Source organism: Ranitomeya variabilis, chromosome 2 (genome assembly GCF_051348905.1).
Source record: "Ranitomeya variabilis isolate aRanVar5 chromosome 2, aRanVar5.hap1, whole genome shotgun sequence".
Taxonomy (NCBI): Eukaryota; Metazoa; Chordata; class Amphibia; order Anura; family Dendrobatidae; genus Ranitomeya; species Ranitomeya variabilis.
The window spans coordinates 71,526,544-71,551,237 of NC_135233.1; the positions used below are offsets into that span (position 1 = coordinate 71,526,544).

General features: G+C 45.3%; 1 protein-coding gene across 1 annotated transcript in view; it reads left to right on the forward strand.

Annotated features, from left to right (window-relative positions):
- The first annotated feature begins 14,684 nt into the window (after positions 1-14,684).
- Positions 14,685-24,694, forward strand: part of CNRIP1 (cannabinoid receptor interacting protein 1) — a 59,802-nt gene continuing 49,792 nt past the window's right edge. The window contains exons 1-2 of the mRNA XM_077282552.1: positions 14,685-15,011; positions 20,997-21,141. Of these exons, the coding sequence (XP_077138667.1) occupies positions 14,833-15,011; positions 20,997-21,141 (324 nt within the window). The 5' untranslated portion in view covers positions 14,685-14,832. The remainder of the gene's footprint in view (positions 15,012-20,996; positions 21,142-24,694) is intronic.

Here is a 24,694-nt window from a genome sequence, read left to right on the forward strand (position 1 = left end):
ACTGAAGTATATCCACTTTGTGAGGATTTGAATCTCACTTTTTTTGGGGGGAGACTGAACCAAAACTCAGGCCCAGTGTATAAAACAACACAATGTAAGTGGCAGAAAGTGGCTGGCTGGTATACGACAAACTAACAGGGCTGAAGTATATCCACTTTGTGAGAATTTGAATCTCACTTTTTTTGGGGGGAGACTGAACCAAAACTCTGTACCTCTTGAAGCTCATCAAGAGAATGCCAAGAGTGTGCAAAGCAGTCATCAAAGCAAAAGGTGGTTACTTTGAAGAACCTAGAATATAAGACATATTTTCAGTTGTTTCACACTCGAAGGATCATCAAACCATCGAGACACATGGCAATAGATCAAGCCTCCTGATGAGCCAGAGGGGCGAAACGCGTTGAGGCTACACAGTGACGAGGCGGATGGCATCTAAACCGCATGATAAGTACCAACCCCGGCGATGCTGAATGTATTACATTCCTGATGGAATTTGTTAATCGCGCCCGGGTGGCCATAAAGCTATAAGATGGATGGCATGTAATTATGTGATCTTGGTACAACTGGTGGCTTGTTAGATGGTAGACATCCCAGATAGGATATACTATAGATGGATGGGCCATAAATTGATTTCATATGTGCATAGGCCAAAGGCCATCAGTTTCAGCATGCAGAGATATTGATTAAATAACATGAGTCACTATCTTATGAAGTATAATGGTATTTACTAATTACCTGAACTTTTAGAAAACCACGAAAGTCATTATCAATTTGAAAAAGTGGGTTGAGTGATTAGTTTATCTCTGCCATATGCCTATGCTTTCATGTTCTCTATTACGTTTTTAAACACACGGTGTGGGGTACAGGATTCCCTAGACGCAGGTGTGGTCTATGTTTAGTCCATAGGGGAACCCTTAGTTCATGACTGTGTGGGTAGAGGGGGCCAACGTGTGGTCAGGGCTGTACAGGGACCCTAGGGAGAGCCGACGTGGAGCGGGGGCACCATAACATTTCCCCTAAGGTGCCAACCCCCGCTGACAGGCAGACCTCAACCTAGAGAGTATACAGGGCATTCCTAGTTCCCCTCACTAGTTTTTCACAGTGTTTGTTTTGGTGTTTTAGGGGCAGCCACAGGTTGGTGGCTTTTTAAAGAGATATATTTAATAAAAATGTTTTGTTTTTTTGAGTAATTTATGCTTTCCATGAACTTTTACTCTAAAAATATTAATCCAAACTGACAAAACCAAATAAGCAGACAACAATCTCAATAGAAAAACCTCCAAGTTCCTAATACCACGCTCCTTCACACTCCAAGCCAGGCAGCTGAACTGATCACTGACAACAGTTGTAGTCAAGGCTGGGTCTATATAGAGGATGAGATTACAAAATCCATACCACTTCAGCTGAGAGACCCAGCTCTCAGCAACTCAGCAACATGGTTAACTCCTGCACTGCTGGCACAAAGCAGCCAGTTCAGAATTCAGGAGAAGAGCTTCTGTTCACTGTGTGTGAATGAGGCCCAGAGCTCTGTGGTTCTCTGACACCTCTCAGTCGCAGTAGCCCCGTGACAGTACCCCCCCTTCTACGAGGGACCTCCGGAACCTCAGCACCAGGTTTCTCAGGATGAGCTGTATGAAATGCCCAAACCAACCTAACCGCATGGACATCGGCAGCAGGTACCCACGTCCTCTCCTCAGGACCATACCCTCTCGAGTGTACCAGATATTGTAGGGACCGACGAACTAAATGAGAATCCACGACCCTTGAAATCTGGAACTTGAGATTTCCATCAACAAGGACCGGAGATGGAGGTGAAGGGGACGGATTGGATGACGCCACAACCTTCTTGAGTAAGGAGCGACGAAAAACATTATGGATCTTAAATGACTGAGGCAAAGCCAGCCGAAAAGCAACAGAATTCACTACGGCCACAATCCTATAAGGGCCAATGAACCTAGGGCCCAATTTCCACGAGGGAACTCTCAGCTTAATATTTTTCGAGGACAACCAAACCCAATCACCCACACACAGGTCCGGACCTTCCACACATCTCCAATCAGCCGCATTCTTATACCTGGAACCCATCCTCTTTAATTTATCAAGAAACTCTTGCCATACGGATGAAGATGGATGAAGAAAACCTCTCCTCTTCAGGAACACCTGAGGAATCCCTCCTATTAAATGAACTAAATTGAGGATGAAAACCATATGCCCCGAAAAACGGGGACTTACCAGTAGACTCATGAGTACAATTATTACAATTTATTGCAAATTCTGTTAACGGTAAGTACTTAACCCAGTCCTCCTGAGTCTCTGAGATGAAACACCTGAGATAAGTTTCAAGATTTTGATTTATGCGTTCAGTCTGACCATTGGATTGAGGATGAAAAGCTGAAGAAAATGACAAATGAGTCCCCAGCCGGCTGCAGAAAGCCCTCCAAAACTTGGAAATAAACTGCACCCCCCGGTCTGAGACAATATCTGAAGGAATACCATGCAGTCTCACAACCTCCTTGATAAAGACCTGTGCCAGAGTCTTAGCATTTGGTAACGCGGGGAGCGCAATGAAATGAGACACCTTGCTAAATCTGTCAACTACGACTAAGATAACTGTATTACCCTCCGAAACCTGTAAGTCAGTGATGAAATCTATTGACAAATGAGTCCAAGGTCTTCTGGGAATCTCCAAAGGTTGGAGAGACCCAGACGGACGAGAACGAGAGGACTTGGAACGCGCACACACACTGCAGGCAGCGACATATTCTTGTACATCATGTCTTACCCCAGACCACCAAAAACGCTGAGAGAGTAGGTCCGCGGTAACCTTACTTCTAGGATGTCCGGCCAAAACCGGGTCACGATGCTCATTTATGACCCTGAGACGGAGATTAGCTGGAACAAAAAGTTTACCTAACGGATAGGCTGCTGGGGCGTCCCCCTGTGCCTATACCCCCTCTTTCTCAAGATCAGAATTAATAGCGGCGACTACTACACCCTTCTGCAGTATAGGACCTGGTTCACAATTATCCCCACCCCCGGGAAACAACGGGATAACGAGTCAGCCTTGACATTCTTACTTCCTGGCCTGTACGTAATGTTGAAATTGAACCTGGCGAAGAACAGAGACCACCTTGCTTGCCTAGGCGTAAGACGCTTCGCAGATTCTAAATACAACAGATTTTTGTGATCTGCGATCACCATGACAGGGTGAAGTGCTCCCTCCAAAAAATGATGTCATTCCTCAAATGCCCATTTAATTGCTAACAGCTCCCTATTACCAATATCATAATTCTTCTCCGTAGGAGATAACTTTTTGGAGAAAAATGCACATGGACGCCACTTACTCGGAGAAATCCCCTGTGACAATACAGCTCCCACCCCTACCTCAGAGGCTTCCACCTCTACCACAAATGGCTGAGTGATGTCAGGCTGTATTAATATGGGTGCAGTGGAAAAACACTTTTTCAAAGTTTCAAAAGCCTTGCAGGCCGCACTGGACCATACAGAGAAGTCCGTGCCTCTTTTGTTCATGTCTGTCACTGTTTGGCTACCACTGAAAAGGCTTTAATAAATTTGCGATAGAAATTTGCAAAACCTAAAAACTTCTGTAAGGCCTTAAAGGGACACTGTCACCTGAATTTGGAGGGAACAATCTTTAGCCATAGGGGCGGGGTTTTCGGATGTATGATGCACCCTTTCCTTACCCGCCGGCTGCATGCTGGCTGCAATATTGGATTGAAGTTCATTCTCTGTCCTCCGTAGTACATGCCTGCACAAGGCAATCTTAGACAGTGTCCCTTTAAGGTCCTCAGGACGATCCCACTCCAAGACCGCCCTGACCTTAGCCGGATCCATACAAAAACCTGTGGAGGACAAAAAATAACCCAAAAACAGAATCTCTTTAACTGCGAACATGCATTTCTCAAGTTTGGCAAATAATTTATTGTCCCTGAGTACCTGCCTAACATGAACATGATGAGACTCGAGGTCAGGAGAATAAATTAAGATGTCATCGAGATATACCACCACAAACCTACCAGGTGACTAAATATATCGTTGACAAAGTGTTGAAACACGGCAGGGGCATTACATAACCCAAAAGGCATAACCAGGTTCTCATAGTGCCCCTCTGGAGTATTAAATGCCGTCTTCCATTCATCCCCCTCCCTCATGCGAATGAGATTATATGCTCCCCTGAGATCCAATTTGGAGAACCACTTAGCCCCCACAGCGGAAAAGAGTTCCAGACCGTAATTTGGTTTAATTCATGGAAATCTAAGCATGGGCGTAAACCCCCGTCTTTCTTCTTTACAAAGAAGAACCCAGCTGCAATGGGAGATGAGGAGGGTCTGATATGACCTTTGGCCAGACTCTCCGTGATATAATCCTTCATGGCTTGTCTCTCAGGAGCAGAGATGTTGTATAGCCTACTATTAGGTAGTTTAGTTCCAGGAACGAGACTTATGGCACAATCATAAGGGCGGTGTGGAGGTAGCTCCTGACTTCCCTCCTCAGAGAATACATCCTCAAAATCTGAGATGAATTCTGGCAGAACCTGAGAAGCCACCCCGGCCAGTCGGGTGCCCAGGCAATGTTCCTGGTAAAACTCACTCCATCTAGTAACCTCTCGAGTCTGCCAGTCTAGCACCGGATTGTGTAGCGTGAGCCAGGGTAAACCGAGAACTATAGGCGATGGTAATCCCGCCAACACATAACAATCTATTGACTCGGAGTGCAATGCCCCTATTTGCAGGCTCACCTCTTGTGAATTCTGCTCTTGGGCTCCCTCCGGTGGTTATAAGTGGATCGCAGCATTCATCAGGTGTGTCCACTTATTGCAATTCTGACTGGGCTATTTAGTCTTGCTTGACCCTTTAGTCAGTGCCAGTTGTCCATTGTTCCTGGAGTATTCACATCCCTGCCTGGTCTCTCCTGCTTTGCTGTTCATTTCAACAAAGATAAGTTCTGGCTTTGTTTTTTGCAGTCCACATGCTGTGGACCTTATAGTTCAGTTCATTTCCATGTTTTGTCTTGTCCAGCTTGGTCTGTATAAGGATTTGTTCAACCAAGCTGGTATCTCTGGAGATGCAGATATACCCTCCATATCTTTAGTAAGATGTGGAGATTTTGTATTTTCTGTGGTGGATATTTTCTAGCGTTTTAATACTGACCGCATAGTACTCTGTCCTATCCTTTCTATTTAGCTAAAAGCGGCCTCCTTTGCTAAATCCTGATTTCAGTCGGCGTATGTTATTTCCCTCTCCTCTCACAGTCAATATTTGTTGGGGGCTGTCTATCCTTTGGGGATTTTCTCTGAGGCAAGATAGTTTTCCCTTTTCTATCTCTAGGGGTATTTAGTCCTCCGGCTGTGTCGAGGTGTCTAGGAAGTGTTAGGTACATCCCACAGCTACTTCTAGTTGCGGTGTTAAGTTCAGGGTCTACGGTCAGTACAGGTACCACCTTCTCCAGAGTACGTCTCATGCTGCTCCTAGGCCACCAGATCATAACACTCACCCCTTGGACAATCTGGGTGAAAGTCCCTTGGCTCAAAGGTGCAGAGTCAATCGCAATTATGGGTATGGGTCTAGGCAACTCCTGAGTTTTAAACCCCTGGGCCAGAACGAACCCAGCATCGATTAAATTAAACCCTGCCCCAGAGTCTAAGAAGGCAGAAACTATGAGCTTATTTTCACCAAGACGAATCTCGGCAGGTAAGAAAAATTGTGGCTTACCAATGGAGGACACAAGTATACCCGAGTTGCCAACCTCCCCACAACCCGGACTCACTAGTTTTCCGGCGGTTGTCTTCTAGAAGGACACACATACGCATAATGACCCTTTCTGCCACAGAAAAAACATACACCTCCCTTATGCCATACTACTGCTGCCCCTTTAGAGTGAGTTGCGCCACCTAACTACATAGGTTCCCCTAGCCCCTTTACCCCCAAGGGTGGTTTGCACGTTAATGACCAGGCCAATATTTACAATTCTGACCACTGTCCCTTTATGAGGTTATAACTCTGGAACGCTTCAACGGATCCTGGTGATTCTGACATTGTTTTCTCGAGACATATTGTAATTCATGATAGTGGTAAAATTTCTTTGATATTACCTGCGTTTATTTGTGAAAAAACTGAAATTTGGCGAAAATTTTGAAAATTTTGCAATTTTCCAAATTTGAATTTTTATGCAATTAAATCACAGAGATATGTCACACGAAATACTTAATAAGTAACATTGCCCACATGTCTACTTTACATCAGCACAATTTTGGAACAAAAATTTTTTTTGTTAGGGGGTTATAAGGGTTAAAAGTTGACCATCAATTTCAGCCGTTTGACTTTTCAATGCAAAATTGACAAGAATTGAGATGGGACGCCATGTTGCGTTTGGAGAGCCACTGATGTGCCTAAACATTGAAACCCCCACAAGTGACCCCATATTGGAAACTAGACCCCCCAAGGAACTTATCTAGATGTGTTGTGAGAACTTTGAACCCCCAAGTGTTTCACTACAGTTTATAATGCAGAGCCATGAAAATAAAAAATCTTTTTTTTTTCCACAAAAATTATTTTTTAGCCCCCAGTTTTGTATTTTTCCAAGGGTAACAGTTGAAATTGGACCCCAAAAGTTGTTGTCCAATTTGTTCTGAGTGCGCTGATACCCCATATGTGGGGGGGGGAAACCACCGTTTGAGCGTATGGCAGAGCTCGGAAATGACACGGGAAGCCTAGGTGGGCAAGAGCTAATAACCTGGGCCCCTGCAATTTCCCTCAGACCAGGGAAATCCTGACTGACCCACTACCTAGAGTTTACACTGATGGTGTGCATGTCTAGGCCTCCACCCTCACCCTGTCTCCTGTTGCAACCCTAGGCTGAAACCACAACCCACCACCCAGTGAAGAGATCATACACCAATACCCACAGTAAGCACAGACAAGGATAACGGAAAATCTACACCACGCCGCAGTCACTCAGGAACACACTATAAATGCACAGGACAAAACAAATACAAATATAGGAAGGAGTAAATAAGACAAAGGGAAATACACCACCAGATACGATACTCCAACTCCTAGCTCACCACTCCAGACCGAGATAACCAATCACTAGACAGAAGCTATAATCGGCGACGCCCAATGTTCAGGAGAACTATTTAAAGGCAGTGGGCATGGCCCAGCTTCCAATCCGAGCACCAGATAAATTAACCCCGGATCAGCTAGATAAAATCTAGCAGACGCCAATGATCACATAGTGGACAAAAGAGGAATTACCGCTGTCTGTCGGACGACCTGGTCTGAACAGCGTCCGACATGACAGGAAGGGAAGGGGCGTCATTTGGAATGCAGACTTAAATGGATTGGTCTGCAGGCGTCACATTGCGTTTGCAGAGCCCCTAATGTACCTAAACAGTAGAAACCCCCCCACAAGTGACCCCATATTGTAAACTAGACCCCCCAAGGAACTTATCTAGATGTGTTGTGAGATCTTTGAACCCCCAAGTGTTTCACTACAGTTTATAACGCATAGCCGTGAAAATAAAAAATCCTTTTTTTTCCACAAAAATTATTTTTTAGCCCCCAGTTTTGTATTTTCTCAAGGGTAGCAGGAGAAATTGGACCCCAAAAGTTGTTGTCCAATGTGTCCTGAGTACGCCGATACCCCATATGTTGGGGTAAACCCCTGTTTGGGCGCACGGGAGAGCTCGGAAGGGAAGGAGCACTGTTTTACTTTTTCAACGCAGAATTGGCTGGAATTCAGATCGGACGCCATGTCGCGTTTGGAGAGCCCCTGATGTACCTAAACAGTGGAAACCCCCCAATTATAACTGAAACCCTAATCCAAACACATCCCTAACCCTAATCCCAACGGTAGCCCTAACCACACTCCTAACCCTAATCCCAACCCTATTCCCAACCGTAAATGTAATCCAAACCCTAACCCTAACTTTAGCCCCAACCCTAACCCTAACTTTAGCCCCAACCCTAACTGTAGCCTTAACCATAGCCCTAACCCTTGCCCTAACCCTAGCCCTAGCCCCAACCCTAAACCTTGCCCTATCCCTAGCCCTAACCCTAGCCCGAAAATGGAAATAAATACATTTTTGTAATTTTTTAATTTTTCGCTAACTAAGGGGGTGATGAAGGGGGGCTTGATTTACTTTTATTGCTGGGTTTTTAGCGGATTTTTATGATTGGCAGCCGTCACACACTGAAAGACGCTTTTTATTGCAAAAAATATTTTTTGCATTACCACATTTTGAGAGCTATAATTTTTCCATATTTTGGTCCACAGAGTCATGTGAGGTCTTGTTTTTTGCGTGACGAGTTGTCGTTTTTATTGGTAACATTTTTGGGCACATGACATTTTTTGATCGATTTTTATTCTGATTTTTGTGAGGCAGAACGACCAAAAACCAGCTATTCATGAATTTTTTTGGGGGGGAGGCGTTTATACCGTTCCGCGTTTGGTAAAATGGATAAAGCAGTTTTATTCTTCGGGTCAGTACGATTACCGTGATACCTCATTTATATCATTTTTTTATGTTTTGGTGCTTTTATATGATAAAAACTATTTTATAGAAAAAAATAATTATTTTTGCATCGCTTTATTCTGAGGACTATAATTTTTTTCTTTGATGATGCTGTATGGCAGCTCGTTTTATGCGGGACAAGATGACGTTTTCAGTGGTACCATGGTTATTTATATCCGTCTTTTTGATCGCGTTATTCCACTTTTTGTTTGACGGTATGATAATAAAGTGTTGTTTTTTGGCTCGTTTTTTTTTTTACGGTGTTCACTGAAGGGGTTAACTAGTGGGACAGTTTTATAGGTCGGGTCGTTACGGACGCGGCGATACTAAATATGTGTACTTTTATTGTTTTTTTTTTATTTAGATAAAGAAATGTATTTATAGGAGCAATACATATATATATATATTTTTTTTTGGGGGGGGGAATTTTTTTAATTTTTTTTACACATGTGAATATTTTTTTTTTACACTATAACATTGCCCCGGGGGGGGGGGGGGGGCATCATGTTATAGTGTAAGATCGCCGATCTGACACTTTGCTGTGCACTGTGTCAGATCGGCGATCTGAGGTGCACAGATTCAGGCTTCCCGGCGCCTGCTCTGAGCAGGCGCTGTGAAGCCACCTCCCTGCAGGACCCGGATGCCACGGCCATCTTGGATCCGGGCCTGCTGCAGGGAGGAGGAGGTAAGAGACCCTCGCAACGCGATCACATCGCGTTGCTCCGGGGGTCTCCGGGAAGCCCGCAGGGAGCCCACTCCCTGCGCGATGCTTACCTATACCGCCGGAACACTGCGATCATGTTTGATCGCAGTGTGGCGGGGGTTAATGTGCCGGGGGCGGTCCGTGACCGCTCCTGGCACATACTGCCGGATGTCAGCTGCGATAGTCAGCTGACACCCGGCCGCGATCGGCCGCGCTCCCCCCGTGAGCGCGGCTGATCGTGCTGGACGTACTATTCCATCCTTGGGAAGGCCCACCCCACATGGACGGAATAGTACGTCCAATGGCAGAAAGGGGCTAGAGACTCAGGTTCTGGTAACTCCAAATTCTAGTCACCCTTAAAAAGCGGCTCCTTAAGTCTCTGGCACAGGTGGGGGGCGGTCTACACGAATCACTAGAGACATAGCAGCCTCCAGAGTGGCTGGTCTCTCCTGTAGGGCGAAGGCATCTTTTATCTTATCAGATAATCCCTGATAGAATTGACTGCGAAGTGCGGGATCGTTCCACATAGTATCAGTAGCCCATCTCTGAAACTCAGAGCAGTAATCCTCCAGTGGCCGATCTCCCTGCCGGAGGTGACGTATTGTGGACTCAGTGAGGGAGACACGGTCAGGATCATCATACACATGACCCAAGGCTCGAAAAAACTCCTCCACAGTCCGTGACGGCAAAGCGACAGCGGGAAGTTAAAAAGCCCAGGCCTTCGGGATCACCTTGTAAGAGCGAGATTACAATCCCGACCCTCTGCTCCTCAGAACCTGAAGTGTGGGGACGCAACTTAAAGTATAACTTACAGGCCTCCCTGAATGTAACAAACTTCTCGCGCCCCCCAGAGAACCTGTCAGGTAATGCAATCTTAGGCTCCAGTGAAGCTTGTGGAGGTGTAGCAACCCCTGCAGTGGCCACTGGAGTGCGCTGTACAACTGCCGAGCGGAGGTTAGCCACCTCTAGACTGAGTTGCTGCAATTGTCCAGCCAAAGCAGCAACAGGATCCATATTGGATCGAGAAAAATCTTTAGGTCAGTGATATTGTCACGCCGTAAATGGCGATAACGGGGCAGGCCGGCGTACTGGGACCCGCTCCTGTCCCTGACTCTATAAAGGGGCCCTGACTTGCCCTTATCTCAGGGGTACCTATAATGGTTAGGAGGCCTGAGCCGCCAGCGTATCCCTGTCTCCTGAACAGACCCTGTCAGTGGCTCCCTCTCCCCCAGGAAGGTGGATTGTACAAAAATAGCAAAACGACAAATAGACAGGGAATACAGACAAGGTAACTTAAATAGCAAACACCCCAAAAGCTCACACAACCACATAAGCATAAGCTTCAAATAAGGTCCTCAAAGATGTTGTGTCTCTCTCTCTGTCCCCCGTAGTCGGACAGGACAAAACCCGTATGGCTGGTGGCTTGAGGCGGTTTATAGGGACTCTAGCATGCCCCAGCCTCTGAGGGGTGCCACCGTGCCTCCTGGGTGTGGATGCAGACAGGTAACGTGCAATTAGCTGTCCTGCTGATGTCTGAAGTAAGGCGTAGAGGTCCTTCCTACCTCAGTGTTCCGGCTACCGGCGATCTGCGCCTCAGAAGGAGGCAGCCTGCTCGGGGCTGGTCCCCTTCTGATATCCTCTCCTGTGCTTTGCTTTCCTTCATGCTCACTACAATCAATTCTGCTTTCAAAATGTCTCTTTCCAGGAGCTGTAGCACTTCAGGCTACACGGCTCCTCTGCTTCCTTTCCCTCTGTCTCTCTGACAGGAACTGAACTCTTTCCCTCCAAATCAGGATGTTCTTATAGGGGAGTTCACCTTAAACAGGCTTAGAGCTCCCCCTTCTGGTCTGGAGTGCACCGCCTCTATGACAGCAGGGACAGTAAAACTTAATTTGCTCCATTTCTTTGCTTCCTGTAAGCCGGCTACACAAGATTTATGCGCTATTTATCTGCAGATTAACCCTATATCTGCAGGTAAATAATGTTTCTCAAGGTGAAACGTTCCCTTTAAAAATTCTGTTCTTAACCTTAAAATATTATTCCAAAGTGTTGGCCAATAGTTGACACCCGTCTGTACAACTCGCTGTCCGCTGCCTGTTGTGCAATCCATCTCTAGCAGCTGAGATGTCAAGATGGATTAAACTGCCCACAGGTACAGTTGTGGCCAAAAGTATTGACACCCCTGCAATTCTGTCAGATAATACTCAGTTTCTTCCTGAAAATGATTGCAAACACAAATTCTTTGGTATTATTATCTTCATTTAATTTGTCTTAAATGAAAAAAACACAAAAAGAATTGTCCTAAAGCCAAATTGGATATAATTCCACACCAAACATAAAAAAGGGGGTGGACAAAAGTATTGGCACTGTTCGAAAAATCATGTGATGCTTCTCTAATTTGTGTAATTAACAGCACCTGTAACTTACCTGTGGCACCTAACAGGTGTTGGCAATAACTAAATCACACTTGCAGCCAGTTGACATGGATTAAAGTTGACTCAACCTCTGTCCTGTGTCCTTGTGTGTACCACATTGAGCATGGAGAAAAGAAAGAAAACCAAAGAACCGTCTGAGGACTTGAGAAACCAAATTGTGAGGAATCATGAGCAATCTCAAGGCTGCAAGTCCATCTCCAAAGACCTGAATGTTCCTGTGTCTACCGTGCGCAGTGTCATCAAGAAGTTTAAAGCCCATGGCACTGTGGCTAACCTCCCTAGATGTGGACGGAAAAGAAAAATTGACAAGAGATTTCAACGCAAATTGTGCAGATGTTGGATACAGAACCTCGACTAACATCCAAACAAGTTCAAGCTGCCCTGCAGTCCGAGGGTACAACAGTGTCAACCCGTACTATCCGCCTGCGTCTGAATGAAAAGGGACTGTATGGTAGGAGACCCAGGAAGACTACACTTCTTACCCCGAGACATAAAAAAGCCAGGCTGGAGTTTGCCAAAACTTACCTGAAAAAGCCTAAAACGTTTTGGAAGAATGTTCTCTGGTAAGATGAGACAAAAGTAGAGGTTTTGGGGCAAAGGCATCAACATAGAGTTTACAGGAGAAAAAAAGGGGCATTCAAAGAAAAGAACACGGTCCCTACAGTCAAACATGGCGGAGGTTCCCTGATGTTTTGGGGTTGCTTTGCTGCCTCTGGCACTGGACTGCTTGACCGTGTGCATGGCATTATGAAGTCTGAAGACTACCAACAAATTTTGCAGCATAATGTAGGGCCCAGTGTGAGAAAGCTGGGTCTCCCTCAGAGGTCATGGGTCTTCCAGCAGGACAATGACCCAAAACACACTTCAAAAAGCACTAGAAAATGGTTTGAGAGAAAGCACTGGAGACTTCTAGGGTGGCCAGCAATGAGTCCAGACCTGAATGCCATAGACCACCTGTGGAGAGATCTAAAAATGGCAGTTTGGAGAAGGCACCCTTCAAATATCAGGGACCTGGAGCAGTTTGCCAAAGAAGAATGGTCTAAAATTCCAGCAGAGCATTGTAAGAAACTCATTGATGGTTACCGGAAGCGGTTGGTCGCAGTTATTTTGGCTAAAGGTTGTGCAACCAAGTATTAGGCTGAGGGTGCCAATACTTTTGTCTGGCCCATTTTTGGAGTTTTGTGTGAAATGATCAATGTTTTGCTTTTTGCTTCATTCTCTTTTGTGTTTTTTCATTTAAGACAAATTAAATTAAGATAATAATACCAAAAAATATGTGATTGCAATCATTTTCAGGAAGAAACTGAGTATTATCTGACAGAATTGCAGGGGTGTCAATACTTTTGGCCACAACTGTATACCAGTGATGTGTACAATCAGTTGGTGCAGACAAGACACTGGACAATGGTAGGAGCAATGCCTACAAGTGAGGAAAATGAGGTTACTGCAAATATAAATCTGGAAGAAAGTGTATGCTAGAAAACCACTGTGCTTAGTCCTTATCTCCTGTGCAGAACAGCCAATGTGCTCCTTATCTTGTGCACAGAGCAGTCAATATGCCCTTGTGCAGAGCATCAAGTATGCTCCTTATCCCCTGTGCAGTCAGTGTGCTCCTTCTCTCCGGTGCAGTCAGTGTGCTCCTTATTCCCTGTGCAGTAAGTGTGCTCCTTATTCCCTGTGCAGTAAGTGTGCTCCTTCTCTCCGGTGCAGTCAGTGTGCTCCTTCTCTCCTGTGCAGTCAGTGTGCTCCTTCTCTCCGGTACAGTCAGTGTGCTCCTTCTCTCCTGTGCAGTCAGTGTGCTCCTTCTCTCCTGTGCAGTCAGTGTGCTCCTTCTCTCCGGTGCAGTCAGTGTGCTCCTTCTCTCCTGTGCAGTCAGTGTGCTCCTTCTCTCCTGTGCAGTCAGTGTGCTCCTTGTCTCCGGTGCAGTCAGTGTGCTCCTTCTCTCCGGTGCAGTCAGTGTGCTCCTTCTCTCCGGAGCAGTCAGTGTGCTCCTTCTCTCCTGTGCAGTCAGTGTGCTCCTTCTCTCCTGTGCAGTCAGTGTGCTCCTTCTCTCCGGTGCAGTCAGTGTGCTCCTTCTCTCCTGTGCAGTCAGTGTGCTCCTTCTCTCCGGTGCAGTCAGTGTGCTCCTTCTCTCCTGTGCAGTCAGTGTGCTCCTTCTCTCCTGTGCAGTCAGTGTGCTCCTTCTCTCCGGTGCAGTCAGTGTGCTCCTTCTCTCCGGTGCAGTCAGTGTGCTCCTTCTCTCCTGTGCAGTCAGTGTGCTCCTTCTCTCCTGTGCAGTCAGTGTGCTCCTTCTCTCCGGTGCAGTCAGTGTGCTCCTTCTCTCCTGTGCAGTCAGTGTGCTCCTTCTCTCCTGTGCAGTCAGTGTGCTCCTTCTCTCCGGTGCAGTCAGTGTGCTCCTTCTCTCCGGTGCAGTCAGTGTGCTCCTTCTCTCCGGTGCAGTCAGTGTGCTCCTTCTCTCCGGTGCAGTCAGTGTGCTCCTTCTCTCCTGTGCAGTCAGTGTGCTCCTTCTCTCCGGTGCAGTCAGTGTGCTCCTTCTCTCCGGTGCAGTCAGTGTGCTCCTTCTCTCCGGTGCAGTCAGTGTGCTCCTTGTCTCCGGTGCAGTCAGTGTGCTCCTTCTCTCCGGTGCAGTCAGTGTGCTCCTTATCTCCTGTGCAGTCAGTGTGCTCCTTGTCTCCGGTGCAGTCAGTGTGCTCCTCTCCAGTGCAGTCAGTGTGCTCCTTGTCTCCGGTGCAGTCAGTGTGCTCCTCTCCAGTGCAGTCAGTGTGCTCCTTGTCTCTGGTGCAGTCAGTGTGCTCCTTGTCTCTGGTGCAGTCAGTGTGCTCCTTGTCTCCGGTGCAGTCAGTGTGCTCCTTCTCTCCGGTGCAGTCAGTGTGCTCCTCTCCAGTGCAGTCAGTGTGCTCCTTGCCTCCGGTGCAGTCAGTGTGCTCCTTGTCTCCGGTGCTGCCGTCTTGCAGGGAGGAGATCCTGCCTTCCCTCCCCCTTCCCAGAGATTGGATTATAATGCAGCAGAGGATTACAGCGCTCTCACGTTCGTGCATTGTGCCGCCGCCGCCAGTGGATGGCTCTGCCCTGCTGCCTGCATCATCCGCCAGTGCTGGTCCCATAGGGAGCGTGTGATTCCTCCTCCTCCTCCTCCCCGAGCTGTCAGTGTCCTCTGCTCCAACATGGGGGAGATCCCTAATCTGGTGAAAATCTCGGTCTCCCTTAAGATCCAGCCTAATGACGGCCCAGTGTATTTTAAGGTGGACGGGCAGAGATTCGGCCAGAACAGGACGATCAAACTGTTAACTGGAGCCAAATACAAGATCGAGGTCGCCCTGAAGCCGGGAGCGGTGAGAGCCAAGTAAGTGGTGCAGGGCTGCGCTGCGGGTCTCTGCTCGTCCCTATGGTGGGCTCAGCGCTGCCCCCTCGCCCTGTGTGGTCTCTGTCCCCTGCTGGTCCATGCGATGGCTCAGTGCTGCCCCCTCTCCCCTGCTCGTCCCTGTGGTGGGCTCAGCACTGCCCCCTCGCCCTGTGCGGTCCCTGTCCCCTGCTGGTCCCTGTGGTGGGCTCAGCGCTGCCCCCTCTCCCTTTGCATTCCCTGCTCGTCCCTGTGATCTGCCTCTTCCTCCTCTTCCTCCTCTTCCTCCTCTTCTTCCTCCTGAGCTGTCATCAGCACTGCACACTCCGCACATTCCTGCTGCCAGTGCCCGGGATTACCGCCCTGCACCCTGTGTATTTATTAGTGTGTACAAATAACATCCTGGTTTCCTGCCTTCAGGCCCGGGGCCACGTCTTGTCAATATTGCCATGTTTATAGGATAAATATTGATAATTGATCAGTTTGCAGTAAAGGCTGTGTTCACACGTTGGGCATTTTGATCCCTGTAGAACTGCAGAGCTTTTGCAAATCTGGTGAGTCTTTGTAGCAAAAAAAAAAAAAATGGAAGTACCATGTGAATGGGCCTTTATATGTTCAGTACGGATGATGCGTATGGGGCGATTATTGTGATGGAGATCGATATCAATCAATGTCAGAGACATCGTTTGGCTCAGCCATGTTGTGAGCCTCTGAATCCATCCTTGCCCATTAGGCCTTTTCAGAAATCAGATCCTCATAGAGGTCATGGAGACACGAGGTTGATACATATTAATGGCCTCGCTTAGTATCCTGTAGATGAAAGCTTGTCTTCCCCTTCTACATCATTGAATCCACATTCCCTGTCTAGGCCGGAGTGGGTGGTTGGTTGCCCCCGGCACCCGCCATCTGGGGCTCACACTACACTAGTGCGAGAAGCTCCTGTCCGGTTTTTTGGGGGTTGTGTAACACAATTTTGCACAGATGTTTGGGGATTTGCAGATGATCATGGCAGGGGGTGTATTTATTATATGCAGTGCAGCCAAGAATGAATACAACCAGGTCATCCAGCCCCGGCATGTGTATAATATAATAGCTATTCATTTCTATGCTATTAATTACTAAATACAATATTAATATTTCCCATAGGCTCAAGTAGTTAAATTATGCAGTGATTAATAGATGTGGGGATTATTGGAATATTTCTACATTATTTTTGTATTTCTTTAATTAGGATCAAGTTAACGGAAAATGATAGTTTTGCTGCTTCCAGATCGATGGTCATTTCCTTAGAATATTACTGTAAGGACTTGTGTGCGCTTTCTAGGAAAAAAAAAAATAGAAGAAAATTTCGGTAGTTCTAGACAATAATTGTAGATCTGTCAAGGGTTTGTAGACAAATATATCTTTTGCTCCCTCCTCCTTTTTAGACTGTGTATTTAAGCTATATAGCTTTCCATGGAAAAGTGCAAAACAGTCAGACCTGGTGTTACGCAATACTGCGCAAGAGAGGGGCCACAAGCTTGCGGCGACCTGTTTCGCAAACACCCGCTCTGATTAGACCTGCTTCACCATCTTCACAACAGTTCAGTTTTTTTCCTTGCTGTCGGTACGAGGGTTACTCAGTTGATCTCCTGGAGCTCTCCAACCTGAATTATCTCAGCTGTTCAGTGGTGGCCACTTCTCTTTGCTATATATGCTGCCACTGGCACTTGGGAATTGCCAGTGATAGTTCTTACTGCCTGGTTAGGAGTTAGAGGTGAAATTCGTGTTTGGAGTAGGCATTTGGAGAGAGGAAAGGATAGGACAGAATACTAAGCGGTCAGTATTAAAACCCTAAAAATATCCACAGCAGATAATACAAAAATTCCACATCTAACTAAAGACATGGAATGTATATCTGCATCTCCTGAGAATCCAACTTGACTGAGAAAATCCTAACACAGTCTAAGCAGGACAAAAAAAACAATGAACAACACTGAATTGTAAAGCACACAGCATGTGTGCTGCAAAAACAATAACCAGACACTTATCTTGGCTGATTTGGCAGCAGGGCAGGAGGAACCAGACATAGATGCAAAACCTCCATGAACAGTGGACAACGGCAAGGACTAATGAATCCTGCACACCTAAATACCCCAGTCAGAACTGCAATCAGCAGAGACACCTGACCAGGATTGCAGCCCAGGGACAACTGCATTACCACCAGCAACCACCGGAGGGAACCCAAGAGCAGAATTCACAACAGTTTCACTACAGTTTCCCCTAGATTGGTCTCTGTGCCCGTCTATTGAGGCCTGATGGCACATACAGGGATTGAATACTAGAGATAGGACCATCCTGATTGGGTACTCCATGTCGCGGTGGGATGGCTTTTACACTTTTTTAATAACAATAGTTTCAACCAAATACGCTGCGTTATTTACGTGTACTATTACTTATTTGCTTTTATCCTAGGTTTTGGCTGCTAATGACCACAGTGTGAATGTGCACCTACACATTGCACTCACACCATCAGGTGTTCCGACCCATTTCTGCTATTTTAATTATATCTTATATATTACATATATGATTATCTTATGGTTTTCTTAATACTAATATCAATACCATTTTCTAGTAAATAATCTACATCATTTTAATTACAACTTTCTAAGACCAAGTTCACAGGAGCCTATGAAAAAACATCAGCTTTTCATCCAAAAAACGCACGATTTTTCATCTGTATTGACATCTGTGACATCCGTTTTTCTACATCAATAATAAAATGATACAAGGTTAAATACGGTTTCCTATGTTTAAAGGGGTAGTCCACAACTTGGGCAACAGTTCATAAATAAACCGTGCTCCATGTGAAATAAAAGCAACATATACGGTACTTCCTCCCAGAGCCGCATCTGTGTCAGTGATGTTGGAGCGGCTTGCTCTGTTTCTCGCGTGACATTATTATGTCACATGAGCCCTGCAACAATCGGTGGCTGCAGAACCTCACACTTCTCTCACGTAAGAGCTCATTCAGACGTCCATGCAAATCGGTCCGAGCACGGACTGGCTGCGGGTCTCCTGTATGTATTTCTATTCCGCGGCCAGTCCGTGCATTGCGAGCCGTATTCCAATCAATTTGCACCGACGTCTGAATGAGCCTTTACTGTTTTATCCAAGGGAAGTGTGAGCTTCAGTCACTGATTGGCTGCAGCACTCATGTGACATAGCAATATTATTCAATCGTCAGTGGACGCAGCTCCAACATTGCTAGCACAGCCCTGGCTCGGGAGGTCAGCATACTTTGTTTTTTGCTGCAATTTTTTTCACATACAGTACAGACCAAAAGTTTGGACACACCTTCTCATTTAAAGATTTTTCTGTATTTTCATGACTATGAAAATTGTACATTCACACTGAAGGCATCAAAACTATGAATGAACACATGTGGAATTATATACTTAACAAAAAAGTGTGAAACAACTGAAATTATGTCTTATATTCTAGGTTCTTCAAAGTAGCCACCTTTTGCTTTGATGACTGCTAGTCCGAACTAATAGGCTGTTATTATTTCTGCTCAATATTAATATATTAATTAAAATTAATTTTTATATTAGTATTAATTGCATCACTTAACATTGAACAGAATTAAGTATGCTGCCATTCCCATATATGCCATATGAGCCCACCCATAGCCTCCTATATACAGTATGACCCTCCACAAAGCCTACTATATACAGCATGCATCCCCACATAACATCCCATATACAGTATGAGCCCCCACATAACCTCCCACATACAGTATGAGCCCCCACGTAACCTCCCACATACAATATGAGCCCCCACATAACCTCCTGTATACAGCATGATCCTCCACATAACCTGCCACCTACAGTATGATCCCCACATAGCCTCCCGTATATAGTATAAGCCGCACCTAGTCTCCCATATACAGTATGAGCCCCAAATAGCCTCCAGTATACAGTATGAGCCCCAAAGAGCCTCCCATATATAGTATGAGCCCCAAAGAGCCTCCCGTATACAGTAGGAGCCCCAAAGAGCCTCCCGTATACAGCCTGAGCCCCATATGGCCTCACATATGCAGTATGAGCCCCAAATAGCCTCCTGTATAGAGCCTGAGCCCCACATAGCCTCCCATATACAGAAAGAGACCCAAATAGCCTCCCGTATACAGCCTGAGCCCCACATAGCCCCTCTATATACAGTATGAGCCCCCACATACCCGATCATATGCAGCCTGAACCTCACATAGTACAAGCCCCGAATAGCCTCCCTATGTACACTCAAAGATGTCAAACGCATGAAAAACCACCACATATTCACCTCTTCCCCATCCCCCCGACTCTCTGCTCCTGTCTCTGATGTACTGACTCCGCACTGCACAGCTGATGCAAAGAAATGATGTGATCGTGTCAGTAGTCTCACACGCTGATTGGTGGAAGAAAGGGCCCGCGGCCCCTCCTTCACCAATTTATTCACCGCTGTCTGCATCCCAAGAATGCGGATAGCGGTGACAGTGGGGGGGCGAACGGATGGGGGTCAGGGGAGGGCACAGTGGGGTCTGTTTAAGCCCTTCGGAAGTCTCAGTCCGCACTTTACCCAGGTCTGGTCTATGGTGATATTCGCATATCTTTTTTTTTTATTTGAGTCACAGATTAAAAATCAACCATACAAGTCTATGAGTCCGTGGACATCACAAACAGTACACTGATGCCATCTGTGTTCAATACATCTGCTGTCTGTCCTTAACACTTTAATGGTTTGGAGAAACTTTGCAAAGTATTTCTGGCAAATGAGAAAATCACAGGGAAAACTGGACCAAAATTGCTCAGTTTTATTCATGTATAACAAAAAAAATCAGATATTTGAATGAAGCATAAGGTATTTTTTTATTATTATTATTTACTTTTAGAGCACCATTGCATCCATGGTGCTACACTTGAGTAGGGGTTACATACAAAGTACAAATAATAATAATAATCTTATACAAATCTTTTTACAAATATAAACTGCAGAGAACAAACTAACAATGACAGAATGGTACAAAAACGAGAGGGTCCTGCCTTTGCAGGTTTATAGTCTACAGGGTAATCGTGAAGGAGACAGTAGGCTGGGTGGTTTCAGCAGCTCGGTGGTGGTGAGGTGGCAGGGAGACATTGCAGGCTGTAAGCTTTCTTGAAGAGGTGCGTTTTCAAGTTCTGTCTGAAAGTTCTGAATGTGGTGGATAACCGGACGTATAGGGGCACAGAATTCCAGAGGATGGGAGATATTTGGGAGAAGTCTTGGAGGCAATTGGGTGAGGAACGTATAAGTGTGGAGGATAGCAGGAGGTCTTGAGAGGACCAGAGATTACATGTTGGACAATATTGGGAGATTAGTTCGGAGATATACGAAGGAGAAAGGTTATGGACGGTTTTGTAGGTCAATGATAGTATAGTATAGGCTTTAATGTGTTGAAAATGATGTTCAGTTTTGGTGTGCATTTACTAGCACCATCCCTGAAGGTTATCCAGTGCTTTCCCCACTAATGAACCAAATGGCCAGGCTTTATAACCTCGTCTTTACCCCTACTTATATCAAAGTCATTATTACCATCAGTCCTATATTGTGTCCTGATTAATACATGCATCACTTCAACATTTCATTGAAGCATTACACATTCCTGAGGATGATTATTTCAGATTACCAGGATGTATAATTAGATGGGACTCTCCTGACCCTATCCCCAGGCTGAGGACCTAATGGGCTGTGAAATCCTGCATTGATTGTGTGCAGTTACGGCGCTCATACACTGACAGTGATACAGGCCGGAATGTTATGATATAGTTCAATAAAATGCATTATGCACAAGGGCCACAGTATTTGGAGAACAACCAAAAACCGCTAGAGAAGAAGGTGTAAGCCAAACCACCCCAGGGCCAGTTTCTCCCATGTCATTATTTATTGATGATATATATATATATATATATTTTTTTTTTACATCTCTTTCAGGACAATGAATTTAGGAGGATTGGTGATTCCCCTAGAAGAAAAATCCAGAGATCCTCAGATGGCTTGTTACACAGCCTTCTATGATACGGAGGGAGTGACTCACACCAAAAGTGGGGAGAGGCAACCGCTCCAAGTCATGATCCAGGTACCAAGCAAGTGAATTATAACTTTTTAGGAATTTACTTTTTTTCAGCTATTTGATTTTTTTTTTTTTCCCCTCGACAACACTTCATTTTTCTGACAGATCAGTTATAAAGATCATAAAAATATGATCTCTATGATCTTAATTCTAGATCTATAATACAGTTATGAGGATGAAGATGAGGATGAGGAGATCCATATAACTATTCTGGGTTATAGAATTGGATAGAGACTTGCAAGTAGTTGAATGTGAGATCTTGACTCTTTCCGACAGTCCTGTTTATTTGTATGTAAAGTCACTGCTCTATCATGGCCAAATGGTAAGCTGGAGAAGGGGGACCAGTGGAACGTCAGTATTTCTTCTCAATGGTGGAAGATGTGGATTAGCATTATTATTGTCATTGTAAGAACCTGACGGGTGGGGCTTCATGATATTTTTATATCTTTTGTAATATTGGCACTGGAATATGAAAATTAAATGGGTCATCCAGGAATTTTTTTTTCTTCGGGGCCAAGCACTTACACTATGTAACACAATTTTTGTTCCTGGCTTCCAAGTGTAATATTTCAACTACTTACGTTTAAAGACTATGGAAAAGGACTACATTCAGCTCAAACTTTGATTTTATGACCAAAGGCCAGAAAAAATTTTGTATTTATTGTGACAGAAAAAGGAAATTATTATATTTTCGTTCATGCGGCCTGATAAAAAAACAACACTTGCATGGTAAATAGACAGAGTCAAAAATCACTTACAAAGGTTCAGAAATGAGTAGTTTTTCTAGATTTGCAAGTGTACTGCCAATTGCTTTCTCGAAGAAGCCCCCAAATGTAGTCCCCCATCATGTTTTCGTTATACTGTCCTTGGTAACGATGTTCACAGTCCAATATATCTTGATGAAAGCACTCGACTTGCTCCTTTGAGTAAAGCTACTTTCACACTAGCGTTAACTGCAATCCGTCACAATGCGTCGTTTTGCAGAAAAAACGCATCCTGCAAAAGTGCTTGCAGGATGCGTTTTTTACCCATAGACTAACATTAAGCGACGTATTGCGACGGATTGACACACGTCGCAACCGTCGTGCGACAGTTGCGCCGTGCTGTGGCGGACCGTCGGCACAAAAAAAACGCTACATGTAACGTTTTTTGCTGCCGACGGTCCGCTTTTTCCGACTGCGCATGCGCGGCCGGAACTCCGCCCCCACCTCCCCGCACTTCCCCGCACCTCACAATGGGGCAGCGGATGCGCTGGAAAAATGCATCCGCTGCCCCCGTTGTGTGGCGCAGAGAACGCTAGTGTCGGTAACCTCGGCCCGACGTACTGCGACGGGCCGAGCCCGACGCTAGTGTGAAAGTAGCCTAAGCTACCATGTTCTCCTTGAACTTGTCAAGATTAGCATCAAGGATATGGACTTGAGAGACATTCTGCATCCCATTATGGCGTAGAATCTGAACCAACTACACATAGTTTTCAGCCTTGTGATTACCCAGGAAGCCATGAACCACCGCAACGAAACCGTTCCAAGCTGCTTGTTTCGTCCTGTTCAGCAGCTTGGCGAACTCGTCACATTCTATGATCTTCTTGATCTGCGGTCCGACGAAGATACCAGCCTTGACCTTTGCCTCAGACAGCTTTGGAAAGAGATCTTGGAGGTACTTGAAAGCTGCTGACTCCTTGTCAAGAGCCGTGACAAATTGCTTGATGAGGCCTAACTTGATGTGCAGTGGTGGCATTGGCACCTTCAGAGGTTTTATTAGAGGCTCCCACTTGACGTTGCTCTTCCTCACAGAGAACTCCCTATTTGCCTGTTATGCCCTGCACCGATTTCTCATGGCTCAAAGTGGTCACAGACCACTCATGGTGGCAATTCTTCTGCTTTCTGTGACGTCATGTTGACAGAGGAGCTACTTCTCCTTATATTTTGTAATCTGAGTGTATTAATATATTCACCTAAATCCTCTCTCTCCGGGATCCAGCGCCGTTCTCCTCCACTTCTCAGTGATGTCACCGATCTGCAGGCTCTCTGGGTCATTCTGTGCTGTGCGTGACCCAGAAGACTCTTTTACAATGTAAGACTATGTATCTCCAATTGGTGTGTCATGTTTTAAATAAATCCTGGTGATACTTCTCGGTATTTGGCTTTAGCAAAATGTTGATAGTCATGTGCAGATTACATGCATATCCACTGTGTAAATGCATGTGCATTTTTCTACATGTGAATTGTTTGCATTTCATGCAATTCTATGCGGAAAATTTGCACAGAAAACTCACCATACCCGCAGCAGAAATTGACATGTTGCGGATTTGAAACCCGCATCACAGGTCAGTTTATGCTGAGTAGAAAAGAAGAAGAATGGGCATGAAATTTCTATAAATCCCATCCTTTTTGCTGAGACTGTAAGACGCTGTGTTTTTGATACATCAAAAATTTGCAGCATGAAAGTTACCAAAAACTCATCGCAGGCACACAACCAGAAGAGACTTCAGACTCTCTGAGTCAATCTACACATGAGCCGGAAGTGCGGTGACGTCACCGACAAGTGAGGCAGAAGGGGGCTAGATGCCAGAGAGAGCAGCGGTACGTGAGTATATTCACTCACACTACACACCATATACATATACACACATTTAATGAAAAAAAATATTAATCCCTTTAACGACTGCTGATATGCATTAAAACGGCGGCCCTTAAGGGGCCTTATTCAGTCATTGCTTATAACCGCGATTGGGAATAAGGGTAGAGCACTCACCATTGTTGGAAATTTAGCTGAGACCGTGGAGAACACGATTAGGGCCTTTTTCCAGTCCCCGATCGCCGTTATTCAATGAATAACACAAGAAAACATTTTTTTTTACCTCTATTAAAAACATTTCTCCCTTTTCTGACATGATATACATTGGGAGAAATAAGTATTTGATCCCTTGCTGATTTTGTAAGTTTGCCCACTGACAAAGACATGAACAGTCTATAATTTTAAGGGTAGGATAATTTTAACATTGAGAGATAGAATATAAAAAATAAAATCCAGAAAATCACATTGTATAAATTATATAAATTTATTTGCATTTTGCAGTGAAAAATAAGTATTTGATCCATCTGGCAAACAATACTTGGTGGCAAAACCCTTGTTGGCAAGCACAGCAGTCAGACGTTTTTTGTAGTTGATGATGAGGTTTGCCCACATGTCAGGAGGAATTTTGGTCAATTCCTCTTTGCAGATCATCTCTAAATCATTAATATTTTGAGGCTGTCACTTAGCACCTGGGAGTTTCAACTCCCTCTATAAGTTTTCTATGGGATTAAGGTCTGGAGACTGGCTAGGCCACTCCATGACCTTAATATGCTTCTTTTTGAGCCACTCTTTTGTTGCCTTGGCTGTATGTTTTGAGTCCTTGTCTTGCTGGAAGACCCAGCCATGAACCATTTTTAATGTCCTGGCAGAGGAGGTTGTCACTCAGGATTTTACGGTACATGGCTCCATCCATTCTCCCATTGATGCGATGAAGTAGTCCTGTGCATTTAGCAGAGAAACACCCCCAAAACATAATGTTTCC